The sequence below is a fragment of the Camellia sinensis genome, chromosome 15 (genome assembly GCF_055761805.1).
Source record: "Camellia sinensis isolate YWXY chromosome 15, ASM5576180v1, whole genome shotgun sequence".
NCBI lineage: Eukaryota > Viridiplantae > Streptophyta > Magnoliopsida > Ericales > Theaceae > Camellia > Camellia sinensis.
In genome coordinates, this window is record NC_138975.1 from 73,086,734 (window position 1) to 73,101,852 (window position 15,119).

At 40.7% G+C, this 15,119-nt stretch overlaps 1 protein-coding gene across 1 annotated transcript; it reads right to left on the bottom strand.

The window, feature by feature from the left end:
* Nucleotides 1-10,152: 10,152 nt before the first annotated feature.
* LOC145813063 (uncharacterized) lies at nucleotides 10,153-14,603 on the bottom strand. Its single transcript, XM_082908327.1, has 4 exons — nucleotides 14,382-14,603; nucleotides 13,978-14,288; nucleotides 11,504-12,012; nucleotides 10,153-10,733 (listed from the first exon to the last, which is right to left on the bottom strand). The coding sequence occupies exons 1-4, from the start codon at nucleotides 14,601-14,603 to the stop codon at nucleotides 10,153-10,155; spliced, it is 1,623 nt and encodes a 540-aa protein (XP_082764453.1).
* Nucleotides 14,604-15,119: the final 516 nt, after the last annotated feature.

Below are 15,119 nucleotides of genomic sequence, written 5' to 3' on the forward strand. Positions count from 1 at the left end.
TAAACAAAATAATTGGGTACCAACTATTTATTTAAAAGGAAGCAAAACATAGTCATTGAAGTTCATTATATTACAAGAGTCTGATAATAAAAGATAGAAATCTTAAAAACAAAACAAAACAACACAGCGATTCATTTTCTATCTTGATCCCGCTAAATCTCGTCACCTGAAAGGGGTAACAACTATAAGCACATAGTAGAGTGAGAAATATTATACTGTGAGTGTAGGGCACAAAATACCCATGGATATTTATTTAAGCTAAAACATTAAAATATTAACATAATTTGAGTTAAATGCTCAAATTAATTAAGTGCCAGAAACTGAAATAATTAACTATAACCACGGTACATAATGAAACAGAACAGGGGTCACAAAGTGACAATCACTACAGGGGTCAATGGATCCATGACAAACACGGGACCACAAAGTGGTCAAACAGGGGCCAATGGTTATTTAAGTCCCCCAAGGCGTGGGACTCCCGTGGTGGTACTTACAAAACATAATTGTTTATGAGGTTATAGTTAAATATTCTTTAAAATATACACAAGCATATCCATGAGTTTCGTTTTTACAAATAGGGCTCAGAAAATAATCCAAGTAACTGAAAAACATAACTTTTATTAATATACTAATAAAACATAACTTTTATAAAATAAATTATGGTGAGTCAAAACATACGTAAACTATATTATGGTAACTCAAGACATATTTAAAACATATTATACTAGCTCAAGGTATAATACAACTCACCTCTAGTACAAATTTATCCCTACTTCTCGCACTTTCGAGCCTCACTTGCCCCGTTACACTCCTTACGTTCACTTTGTTTCTGTGCTACACCAACGCACTTCACTTCCCTATTTATACTTAAACAAGGTGTGAAGCCCAAGCAATAGTTGTATACGTGGCGGCATTCTCAATCCCCCACTAATTTACCCCTTTTACTTTGACCCTTTACTTTGACTCTTATCCTAATCCAGAGTCTTATCCCTTTTGTTTAACCCTTATCCTGTACCAACGTCTTGAGACTTGAATTATGGGTTTAAAGGGTTACTATCTCTTTGGTAATTTGATGACTCCTAGAATTATATACGACTATAAGTTAGGTTCATGTCTAAAAACCTTACTACTCAACTATAAGTCACTACTTACCACTTACTAAAATATTTAACGTGTAGTGTTTCACAGCGTATTTCTTTAATAATCAAATTCCCAATTTATTATGCATTTATTTATTATTATTTGTTTAGTTATTATTCTTGTCATTGCATGTATATATATATATTTGTTTATTATCATTTATTTATTTATTTATTTATTTTTTGAATTCTATTTATTGTAATTTTAAAACATTCGGGTGTCACATTTCTCCCCCCCCTTAAAAGAAGTTTGTCCCCAAACTTGACGTACCTTGGTTTTCGAAGAGGTGTGGGTATTTGGCTCGCATTTAGCTTTCAGTTTCCCACGTTGCTTCTTCGACATGATAGTTTCTCCATAAGACCTTTACGAGGGGTGTAGTCTTATTTCGAAGGATCTGATCACGACGATCGAGAATCTGTACAGGTTGCTCTTCGTAAGAGAGATCTTCTTGAACTTCTAGGTTCTCATGATCAACAACATGCTCTGGATCTCGAAGATATCGACGAAGCATCGAAACGTGAAACACATTATGGATATTGGATAGTTCGGGTGGAAGCGCGAGACGATATGCCATAGGACCAATCCTCTCGAGTATCTCGAATGGGCCGATGTATCGTGGTCTTAACTTTCCTCGCTTTCCAAATTGGATAACCCCTCTTGTCGGTGAGATCTTAAGGAACACATGATCTCCCATTTGAAATTCTAAGTCTCGTCTCCGTGTATCTGCATAGCTTTTCTGGCAGCTCTGGGCAGTGCGAATTCGTCGTTGGATGAGTTGAATTTTATCGCTCGTTATTTGCACGATCTTGGGGCCTAATAATTTTCTATCTCCGACTTCCATCCAACACAGAGGTGATTGACATCTCCTTTCATACAGTGCCTCGTAAGGTGCCATTCCAATACTTGCATGGTAGCTATTATTATACGCGAACTCCACTAATGGTAGATGATCATCCCAGTTACCTTTGAGGTCTAGTACACACAAACGCAACATATCTTCCAAGGTCTGGATCGTTCTTTTAGATTGCCGATCAGTTTGCGGGTGATAAGCCGTGCTAAACCTTAGGGTGGTTCCCAAAGCTTCTTGTAATTTGTTCCAAAAGTGAGACACGAAGCGGGGGTCTCTATCGGATACGATTGAAACTGGGGTGCCATGCAAGCGAACGATTTTCTTAATGTAGAGAGTAGCGAACTTAGAGAGGGAGTACATGATTCTGACTGGTAGAAAATGCGCCGAATTCGTCAATCGATCTACGATAACCCATATTGCATCGTTCTTCGAGACTGAGTGCGGTAGCCCGACCACAAAATCCATAGTAATATGCTCCCATTTCCATTCGGGAATAGGGAGTGGCTGCAACATACCTGCAGGTTTTTGATGTTCCGCTTTAACTTGTTGACAACGCAGGCATTTGGAAACATGGCTTGCTATGTCTTTCTTCATTCCTGCTCACCAGAAGTGTTCCTTCAGATCGTGATACATCTTCGTATTGCCAGGATGGATCGCAAACTTCGAGCTATGAGCTTCTACCAATATCCTTTTCTTGAGTTATGGAAGGTTGGGTACGCAAATTCGATTTTGAAATTTTAGCATCCTATTGCTTATTGTAAAGTCAGGATCAGACGTGTTTCCTTGCTCCTCGTACTTTTCTTCAGAAGTTTATCTTCACATTGGCAGGCTCTAATTTCTTCAATCAATTCGGGTTCCACGATTATGTTGGCGAGCAACCCATGGATCTTGCGGGGAACGAGGGTACATGCCAAACTTTTGGTCGTTTTTCGACTTAATGCGTCTGCTACTACGTTAGCTTTGCTGGGATGATGATGGATCTCTATATCGTAGTCCTTCATAAATTCTAGCCATCGTCGTTGCCTCATATTCAAGTCCTTCTATGTAAACAGATATTTGAGACTCCTGTGATCAGTGTAGATCTCGCAGGCTACTCCGTAGAGATAATGACGCCAGATTTTGAGGGCGAAGATCACCGCAGCTAATTCTAGATCATGAGTTGGATAGTTCCTTTCATGAGTCTTTAGTTGGCGGAAGGCATAAGAAATGACCTTCCCGTTTTGCATAAGAACGCAACCCAAACCATTGTATGAGGCATCGCTATAAATTAGAAACCCTTTTGCTTCGGCGGGGAGTGCTAGTATCGGAGCTGTCACGAGTTTGTTCTTCAATTCTTGGAAGCAACGTTCTTTCTTGTCCATCCATTCAAAGGGTGTGTTCTTTTGAGTTAGCTGGGTCAAGGGTGAAGCTATTTTCGAGAAATCTTGCACAAAGCACCGGTAATAGCCGGCTAGGCCCAAGAAGCTTCAAATCTCTGATATGTCAGTAGGTCGTGGCCAATCCACGATTGCTGCAACCTTTTGGGGGTCAACTGAAATGCCATCTTTGTTAATGACGTGACCGAGGAAGTGTACACTAGTGATCCAGAACTCGCATTTCTTCAACTTGGCATAAAGTTTGTGATCACGTAATGTCTGTAGAACTTTTCGTACGTGGTATTCATGATCTTCTGGTGATTTGGAGTATATGAGAATGTCGTTAATGAAGACAATGACGAACTCATCAAGATAGGGTTTGAACACTCGATTCATGAGGTCCATAAAGGCCGCTGGAGCATTGGTGACGCCAAATGGCATGACGAGGAACTCGTAGTGCCCGTAACGGGTTCTGAAGGCAGTCTTTTCAATGCTTTTCGTTTTGACTTTTAGTTGATGGTATCCAGAACGCAAGTCGATTTTTGAGAACACTTGGGCGCCTTGCAGTTGATCAAACAAGTCATCAATTCGTGGCAGGGGGTACCGATTTTTGATGGTGACTTTATTTAGCTCTCAATAGTCGATACATAACCTCATTGTACCATCCTTTTTCTTTATGAACAGTACCGGAGCTCCTCATGGTGAGGTACTTGGTCGGATGAAGCCTTTGTTCAGTAGTTCTTGGAGTTGAGTTTTTAGTTCTTTCAATTCTGCCATGGACATGAGGTAAGGGGTCTTTGAGATTGGTTGTGTGCCAGGTTGGGTTTCAATGGTGAACTCGATTTCCCGATCAACTAGGGTGCCAGGCAGGTCCTTAGGAAATACATCCGGAAATTCTCAAACCACAGGGATTACATCAAGTGTGGGGGTCTCTTGTTGAGTATCAATCACATAACAGATATAGCCACAAAAACCCTTTCTTAGCAGTCGTTGAACTGTCATGAAGGATACAATACATGGAGGGGGAGAAGCTCCAGTTCTTTTGAAGACAAGCTCGAGCTGGTTTGGCAACCTGAGGAAGACCTTTTTGGCTTTATAATCGATAGAGGCACGGTTGGCAGCTAACCAATCCATTCCTAAGATTACATCAAAGGTACTAATACAAATGGGTATCAAGTCTACGTGTAAGGTTTCACCTTTTAAGGATACAGTACAAGATTTGTATACATCAGTACTAATGGCGGAGTTTCCAGAAGGAAAAGACACAGATAATACATATTCTAAGGGTTCGGGTGTTCATGTCAACTTGGTAGCAAAGTGTGGTGTAACAAAAGAATGAGTTGAGCCAGAGTCAAAGAGAACATGAGCTAAGTGACCACAAACAGAAAGTGTACTTGACACAACATTTTCAGTAATTTCTGGGTTTCCAGGCACCAGGGCAAAAGCTCTTCCTTGGCGTTTTTGGTCCTTTCTCACTCTTCCAGATACTGCGGGTTTTTGAACTGGTTCAAAGGGGCGGACGAGCTTTGGACAATTTCTTAGTAAATGACCAACTTGGCCACATCTAAAGCATGCTTCTGTATCTTGTCAGCATTGTCCCCAATGAGTCCTTCCACAGGTAGAGCAAGCTGGAATGGTGCCACCTTTAGGGTCTGTAAGACTTTGATTGCTTGGACCGGTTGAACTGGTTGTGCCCGTATTTACTTTCTTGGGAGGCGCAACACCGGGTCTTCTGTTATCTCTTTCCCAAAATCGCTTCCTCTGGCTTGGTTCCCCGGAACGCAAGGTTTTAATCCCTTTTTCCGCAATGTATGCTCGATTTACCACTGCCGCATAGGTTGGTAGTTTCAAAACCTCTAGCCTGTCCTTAATTTCAGGATCCAATCTTGCTTCAAATTTTTTGGCTTTTCGAGCTTCGGTGGGAATGACATATGTCGCGAACCGGGCCAGTTGTGTGAACTTACTTTCATATTCGGCCATTGTCATGGTTCCTTGCCTTAGATGTATGAACTCTGACGCTTTTTGTTCCCGTAGTGAATCTGGGAAATACTTTTCATAGAACACCTCTAAAAATCTTGCCCAAGTCACAATATCTTCCTTCTTTAGGGTAAGAAGCCACCATTCTTGTGCATCGTCTTTGAAGGTAAAGGTGGCAAAAGTCACCTTCTGTCTTTCTGTGCAAGGTAGCGCGCGAAAGATTTTCTCCATGTCCCTGACCCAAGCCTCTGTTACTAGTGGGTTTGGACTGCCGATAAACGTAGTGGGTTTCAGATTCGAAAATTGTTTAATCGTAGTCGATTCTTCTCGTCTCTCTAATGCCCCATTGGTTATGCTGGTTTGCAAGGCCTGCAAAAAGTTGATGACTGCTCTTTCCATGATTTGTTCCATTGGGATGGTACCGCTGACTGATGATCCGGTTTCATTTCCTTTATTGGCCATTACTACAAGGTAAAATGATATAAGCGTGACGTCATATTGATACAATTTTGGTGTAACACTAACACCACATTCATATATAATACATAAGTTTTACTATTAATGTCACCACATTCATATATAACATATTAGTCTTACTATCACATTAATATCACCACATTAATACCACATATACATACATCATTGTAAAGCGTTAGTTTGGCGGTCACAAATTAATGTCTAATCCTACTGATACAAAAATATAAGGATTAGACTAATCATGGTCAGCTCACAAAAAGGGTCTTCTGGTCAGATGTCTAGAATGGACCGTTAGGCCACCAGGAGAACTGGCTTCGGAACACTGGCCCATGAAATAACCCCGGAAACTCACTCTGCATGATGGACTCCAACTCCCACCTACTGAGCTCCACTCCAAAGCAGCTCCATACTACCTGGACTACGTAAACAGGAGTATCGCGATCATAACCCCAAAATTCCCGTCCAGTAATCCGTATCGGCACCTCTAAGTATGATGCATCGTCGGTAAAGTCCACAGCTAGGGTATAGGCAATGTGCTGTGGGGGAGGTGTCGTAGTGCGAAGGTGGCTACTTGGGTATGCGGGTCCCCTCCTCTCAGCAAAGCCTACGGGTAGGGGTGCGACTAGAAAATGTGGCGGTTCTCGGTCCGAAGCAAGACCAACAACGTGGGTCGGTCCTTTGTACCTTTCACGAGTGCTACCTTGGCTAAGTCTCCAGAACAATAAATCCTCATCGAGGTCAGCCTGCAAATAAACTGGTCTTCCCATGAGATGGTCAAGTGTTGGATGGGTTTGCCTGACAAGACTCTCTTAGTCACCCCAGCCTTCTAATTGGTTTGGGAGGAGATGAGCTTCTGGGGGCTCGTACTAGAATAACACCATTAGGTTCGCCATTCCTACAACACAAGAAAACTTAGCTTAGACATATATATAACATGGTTTATTTGCGTTAGACATACCACATAATACCAAATAATGCGAGTTTAATATATATATATATATATATATTTATATTTATTTTTATTTTTATTTTATTTTATTTTATTTTTTTACTTCAATTTAAATAATGTGAGTTGCAAATAATGAAAATTATAAAAAGATTTAAAACTTATACTATATATAGATATTTTTATTTATTCTTATTAATATATATATATATATATTTTTTTTAAAAAAAAACCATTGCTCTAATACCACTTTTGTTACGACCCAAACCCAGTACCCAAAGGCTCGGCGTCGTAACAAGATAAAAATAAAATAATTCAGATAATTCTGTAGTCGCAACACAAGCAGATAAATTAAACAAAATGATTGGGTACCAATTGTTTATTTAAAAGAAGCAAAACATAGTCATTTGAACTTCATTATATTACAAAAGTTTAATAATAAAAGATAGAAATCTTAAAAAAAAACAAAACAACGCAGCGATTCATTTTCCATCTTGATCCCGTTAAACCTCGTCACCTGAAAGGGGTAATAGCTATAAGCACATAGCAGAGTGAGAAATATTATACTGTGAGTGTAGGGCACAAAATAGCTGTGGATATTTATTTAAGCTAAAACATTAAAATATTAACATAATTTGAGTTAAATGCACAAATTAATTAAGTGCCAGAAACTGAAAAATTAACTATAACCACGGTACTTAATGGAATAGAACAGGGGTCACAAAGTGACAATCACTATAGGAGTCAATGGATCCATGACAAACACGGGACCACAAAGTGGTCAAACAGGGGCCAATGGTTATTTAAGTCCCCCAAGGCGTGGGACTCCCGTGGTGGTACTTACAAAACATAATTGTTTATGAGGTTATAGTTAAATATTCTTTAAAATATACATAAGCATATCCATGAGTTTCGGTTTTCACAAATAGGGTTCAGAAAATAATCCAAGTAACTGAAAAACATAACTTTTATTAATATACTAATAAAACATAACTTTTATAAAATAAATTATGGTGAGTCAAAACATAAGTAAACTATATTATGGTAACTCAAGACATATTTAAAACATATTATACTAGCTCAAGGTATAATATAACTCACCTCTAGTACAAATTTATCCCTACTTCCTCGCACTTCCGAGCCTCACTTGCCCCGTTACACTCCTTACGTTCACTTTGTTTCTGTGCTACACCAACGCACTTCACTTCCCTATTTATACTTAAACAAGGTGTGAAGCCCAAGCAATAGTTGTATACGTGGCGGCATTCTCAATCCCCCACTAATTTACCCTTTTTACTTTGACCCTTTACTTTGACTCTTATCCTAATCCAGAGTCTTATCCCTTTTGTTTAACCCTTATCTTGTACCAACGTCTTGAGACTTGAATTATGGGTTTAAAGGGTTACTATCTCTTTGGTAATTTGATGACTCTTAGAATTATATACGACTATAAGTTAGGTTCATATCTAAAAACCTTACTACTTAACTATAAGTCACCACTTACCACTTACTAAAATATTTAACGTGTAGTGTTTAACAACGTATTTCTTTAATAATCAAATTCCCAATTTATTATGCATTTATTTATTATTATTTGTTTAGTTATTATTCTTGTCATTACATGTATATATATATATATATATTTGTTTATTATCATTTATTTATTTATTTATTTTTTTGAATTCTATTTATTGTAATTTTAAAACATTCGGGTGTCACATGATGAATTACCTCCCCTCCCTAATCCTAGGTGGTCCAGATGGCTCCCACTCCTTCATCTCAGTATATTTGAAATCTTTGTAATTAATGATACTTGATGTGCTTAATTACATCTATACATGCTAATCTTCTCATATTAATTAGTGATTAATTAGCCCCCAAATAAATCTCTTCATCATGTGTTTGATGAGCACAATGGCAAATTAATTTACATAACACGTATAGCTTATTTATTTTATTATTTTCATTATTATTATTATTATTATTATTATTATTATTATTATTATTATTATTCGTGGTTGGTTGTGGTATTAATTAAATATTTAGGGTGTCACATTTCTCCCCAACTAAATAGAAGTTTGTTCTTAAACTTGATGTACCTTAATTTTCGAAGAGGTGTGGGTATTTGGCTCGCATTTGACTTTTTGTTCTCACGTAGCTTCTTCGATACAATGATTTCGCCATAAGACTTTTACCAACGGTATGGTCTTGTTTCGGAGAACTTGATCACGACGATCGAGAATCTGCACTAGTTGCTTTTCATAAGAGAGATCCTCTTGAACTTCCAGGTTCTCTCAATCAACAACATGTTCTGGATCTTGAAGATACCATCGACGTATTAAAACGTGAAACACATTGTGGACATTGGATAGTTCAGGTGGTAGTGTAAGGCGATAGGCTATAGGACCAATCATTTCCAGTATCTCGAATGGCCCGATATAACATGGGTTTAACTTTCCTCGCTTTCCAAATTAGATAACTCCTCTTGTTGGTGAGATCTTAAGGAACACATGATCTCCTATTTGAAATTCCAAGTCCCGTCTTCGTGTATTTGCATAGATTTTCTGGCGACTTTGAGCAGTGCGAATTCGCTGTTAGATGAGTTGGATTTTCTCAGTTGTGACTTGCACGATCTCGGGGCCTAACAGTTCCTGTCCCTAACTTTCGTCCAACATATAGGTGATCGACATCACATTCCATATAGAGCTTCGTACGGTGCCATTCCAATGCTTGCTTGGTAGCTGTTGTTATAGGTGAATTCCACTAAAGGTAGGTGCTCATCCCAGTTACATTTGAGGTTCAACATGCATACATGTAACATGTCTTCCAACGTTTGGATTGTTCTTTTAGATTTCCTATTAGTTTGTGGGTGATAAGCAGTGCTAAACTTCAGTGTGGTTCCGAAAGCTTCTTGTAATTTGTTCCAGAAGTGAGACACGAAGCGGGGGTCTCAGTCAGACACGATTGAAACTAGGGTACCATGCAAACGAAAAATTTCCTTGATGTATAAAGTGGCAAACTTAATAAGGGAGTACATGATTTTGATTGGAAAAAAATGCGCCGACTTTGTCAATCGGTCTACTATAACCCATATTGCATCATTCTTCGAAAATGACTGTGGTAGCCAGACCACGAAGTCCATAGTAATGTGCTCCAATTTCCATTCAGGAATAAGGAGTGATTGCAGCATTTCTGTAGGTCTCTGATGTTTTGCTTTAACATGCTGACAATGTAGACATTTGGAGACATGACTTGCTATGTCTCTTTTCATTCCTGTCCACCAGTAGTGTCCCTTTAGATCATGGTTACATCTTTGTGTTGCCAGGGTGGACTGTAAATCTCGAGCTATGAGCTTCCACTAATATCTTCTTCTTGAGTTCCGGAATGTCGAGTACACAAATTCAATTTCAAAATTTTAGTATCCCATTACTTATAGTGAAATCAGGATCAGGTGTACTCCTTTGCTCCTCGTACTTTCTCTTCAAAAGTTTATCTTCACATTGGTGCGCTTTAATTTCTTTAATCAATGCGGGTTCTACGGTTATATTGATGAGTAGTTCATTGATCTTGTGGGAAACGAGAGTACATGCCAAACTTTTAGTCGTCTTTCGGCTCAGTGTGTCTGCCACCGAGTTAGCTTTTCCTAGATGGTGATGGATTTCTACATCGTAGTCTTTTATAAATTCTAGCCATCGTTGTTGCATCATATTCAGTTCCTTCTGTGTGAACAGGTATTTAAGACTCTTGTAATCAGTGTAAATTTTGCAAGTTACACCGTAGAGATAATGACGCCAGATCTTGAGGGCGAAGACCACCGCAACTAATTCTAGATTATAAGTTGGGTAGTTTTTCTTGTGAGTCTTTAGTTGGCATAAGGCATAAGCAATGACTTTTCCATTTTGCATAAGTACACAACCCAAACCATTGTATGAGGCATCACTATAAATTACAAACTTATCTGTTTCTCTAGGGAGTGGTAGTATAGAAGCTGACACAAGTCGACTTTTTAATTCTTGAAAGCAACGCTCCTATTTGTCAGTCCGTTCAAAGGGTGTGTTCTTCTGAGTTAGCTTGGTCAATGGTGATGCTATCTTTGAGAAATCTTGCACGAAAAGTCGGTAATATCTAGCTAGACCCAAGAAACTTCGAATTTCTGACAAATTAATAGGTCGTGGCCAGTCCACGATTGTTGTAACTTTTTGGGGGTTAATCGAGATGCCATTTTTGTTAATGACGTGACCGAGGAAGTGTACACTAGTGATCCAAAATTTGCATTTATTCAGCATGGCATAAATTTTGTGATCACGTAGTGTTTGTAGAACCGTTCACAAGTGCTGCTTATGGTCTTCTGGTGAGTTGGAGTATATGAGAATGTCGTCAATGAAGACAATGAATAACTCATCAAGATAGGGTTTGAACACTCGATTCATGAGGTTCATGAAGGCTGTTGGGGCATTTGTGACGCCAAATGGCATGACGAGAAACTCGTAGTGCCTGTAATGGGTCCTGAAGGCAGTCTTTTCGATGCTTTCCGTTTTGACTTTTAGTTGATAGTAACTAGAACGCAAGTCAATTTCGAGAATACTTGGGCGCCTTATAGTTGATCGAACAAGTCATCGATTCATGGCAGAAGGTACCGATTCTTGATGGTGACTTTGTTTAGCTTCCGGTAATCAACACATAGCCTCATCGTGCCATCTTTTTTCTTTACAAATAGTACTGGAGCTCCCCAGGGTGAGGTACTAGGTCGAATGAAACCTTTGTCCAGGAGTTCTTGGAGTTGCGTCTTCAGTTCTTTCAATTCCGTCATTGACATGCGGTAAGGGGCTTTTGATATTGGTTGGGTACCAGGTTGAGTTTCAATGGGGAATTCAATTTCCCGGTCAACTGGAGTACCAGGTAGATCTTCAGGAAAAACATCCGAGAATTCTCTTACTACGGGGATTGCATCAACGGTGGGCGCCTCTTTTTGTGTATCGATCACATAACAAATATAACTAAGACAACCCTTTCTTAGAAGTTGTTGGGCTGCCATAGAGGATATAATACAGGGAGGGTTGGAAACTTTAGTCCCATCAAAGACAAACTCGGGTTGGTTTGGTAACCTGACGGAGACCTTTTTGGCTTTGCAATCAATAGAGGCGTGGTTGGCAGCCAGCCAATCCATACCTAAGATCACATCAAAGTTCCCAATGCAAAAGGGAATCAAGTCTACGTATAAGGTTTTTCCTTTTAGGGATATAGCACAAGATTTGTATATATCAGCACTAAGGGCGGAATTACCACAAGGAAAAAACACAGACAATATGGTGCCGTTTGGTAACACTTACGTTTTCAGTTTTCTGTTTATATTTACAAAAATTTAAAAAACTCAAATAAAAGCTTGTTTGGTAAAATTTTTGATTTATAAATCAGTGGTCTCAGTTTATAAATTTGGCCAAAAAATGAAAACACAAAAAATGTGTTTCCATTTTGAGTTTTCAGTTTTTTTTTTTTTATCACCCAACATTAGCCATCACCCGCCACCATTTTCTATCACCGTCTTCCGCCACCACCACCCACCCTCCACCACCACTTGCCACCACCACTTACCACCCACCTGCTACCACCCGCCACCACCACCCACCTGCCACTCACTCGCCACCACTACCCACCCCTCGCCACCACCACCACCACCACCCACTTGTTATCCATCCGCCACCACCCACCACCTGCCACTACCATGCACCGCTCGCCGTCACCACTCGCCACTTAATTGCCACCACCACTCACCACCCGCTTGCCACCACCAGCCACCCACCACCACCAGCCACTTGTCACCCACCACCCACCACCCACCACCACCACCACCACCACCACCCACTCGCTACCACCTACCACCAGCCACCTGTCACCCACCACCCACCACCACCACCACCACCGGCCACCCACCTGCCACCATCACCCACCACCACCACCACCACCACCCACTCGCTACCACTTACCACCCACCATCGTCACCCACCCACCCACCACCACCACCACCACCGGCCACCCACCTGCCACCACCACCCACCACCACCCACTCGCTACCACTTACCACCCACCACCGTCACCCACCCACCCACTACTCGCCACCACCCGCCACCCACTTGCTACCACCACCACCACCACCACCCACTAGTTATCACCCATCACCCGCCACCGTCACCCGCCACCGTCACCCATTCACCCATCCACCCACCCACCCACCATCACCATCCACCACCCACCCGCCACCACCATCACCACCACCACCCACTCGCTACCACTAACCACCCGCCATCGTCACCCACCCACTCACCACCACCACCCGCCACCTTTCCACCACCACCCACCATCCACCACCCACCTGCCACCACCACCCATACCTCCCACTCACTACCACCCACCACCTGCCACCGCACCCACCCACCCACCACCACCACCCACCCACCACCACCACCACCAGCTACTCTCCACCCATCGTTACCACTTTCCACCACCGTCTTCCGCTGCCACTTGCCACCACTTGCCATTTCTCACTCTTTTTTATATTTTTAAATTTTTTTAAACATTTTGTCAATTACCAAACGCGTTTGTAGTTTATGTTTTTCTAAAAAAAACAAAAAATAAACAAAAACCGGTTTATAAAATTTTTGTAAATATAAACTGAAAATGTAAACGTTACCAGACACACAAGGGTTCGGGTGTTGATACCAGCTTGGCAGCAAAGTATGGTGCAACAAAAAAATGAGTTGACCCAGATTCAATGAGGACATGAGCTAAATGACCACAAATAGAAAGTGTACCTGACACAACGTTTTCGGTAACTTCTGGTTTTCCAGGTACCAAGGCAAAAGCCCTTTCATGGTGTTTTTGGTCCTTCCTCTCTCCTCCAAGTCTTGTGGGTTTTCTGATTGGGCCAGAGGGGCTGGCTGTAGGATTGGTTAGCTTTGGACAATCCCTCAGCAAGTGGCCAACTTGACCGTAGTTAAAGTACACTCTCGTGTCTTGATGGCATTGTCCCTAATGAGCCTTCCCACAAGTAGGACAAGTTGGAATAGTGCCACCTCAGGGGTTGGTAGGAGCTTGATTGCCTGAATTGGTTGTGCCTGTATTCACCTTTTTGGGAGGCGCAACACCGGGTCTTCCTGTTGTCTCTTTCCTAGAATCATTTTTTTTGGCTTGATTCCCCGGAACGCGAGGCTTTAATCCCTTTTTCTACAATGTACGCCTGGTCTACCACTTCCGCATAGGTTGGCAATTTCAAAACCTCAAGCCTATCTTTGATTTCAGCATCCAATCCTGCTTTAAATTTTCTTGATTTTCGAGCTTCGATAGGAATGACATATGTCGTAAATCGAGCGAGTTGTGTAAACTTGTTCTCGTATTCAACCGCCGTCATGGTTCCTGACTTTAGATGTATGAATTCTGACGCCTTCTGTTCCTGCAACGAATTTGGGAAGTATTTTGCATAGAACACTTCCAAGAATCTTGCCCAAGTCACAATTTCTTTTTTCTCTAGGGTGAGAAGCCACCATTCCTATGCATTATCTTTAAAGGTGAAAGTGGCGAAAGTAACATTCTGTCTTTCAGTGTAGGGTAGGGTGCGAAAAATCTTTTCCATGTCTTTAACCCAAGCGTCTGCTACCATTGGGTCTGGGCCACCGATAAATGTAGTGGGTTTTGGATCTTGGAGCTGTTTTATGGTAACCGACTCTTCTCGCCGTTCTGACATCCCATTATTGATGTCAGTTTGCAAGGCTTGCAAAAAGTTGGTAACCGCTCTTTCTATGATTCTTTCCATCAATTCAGTGCCACTGACTGATGACTCGCTTCCGTTACCATTATTGGCCATTCTACAAAGTAATAAACGAGGCATTACATCCATAACGCAACATATATATAAGCATATATAGCGCATTATGTATATATATATATATATAATACCAACTTTAATATTTTTACAATTAATATTACATTCTTGTCAAAAGTCAAAATATGTTAATGTCTTATCCCTGTGGTACAACAAAAAAATGGATTAGAACACATCATGGTTAGCGTACAAAAAAGGTTTTCTTCTACCAAATCTAGAGTAGTAGGTCAAACGGGTCAAACAACCACGGGAAGTAGTGTTGCATAAAAAGCTCAAATTCCCATCCTAATTGGACCACACCAAAACACATCCATGTTGCCTGGATTGTGAAAATGGGGGACGGACTGTATGTATCCCAAAAATGCTCGATCAACAATCCAGTCGGGCGTCTCTATATATGATAGGTCATTACTAAAATCAACATTTTGAATATTAATAATTTTCAACGGGTTAGGAACAATGGTAAAAATGTAGTCCTTGGGGTACACATTTTCCCTT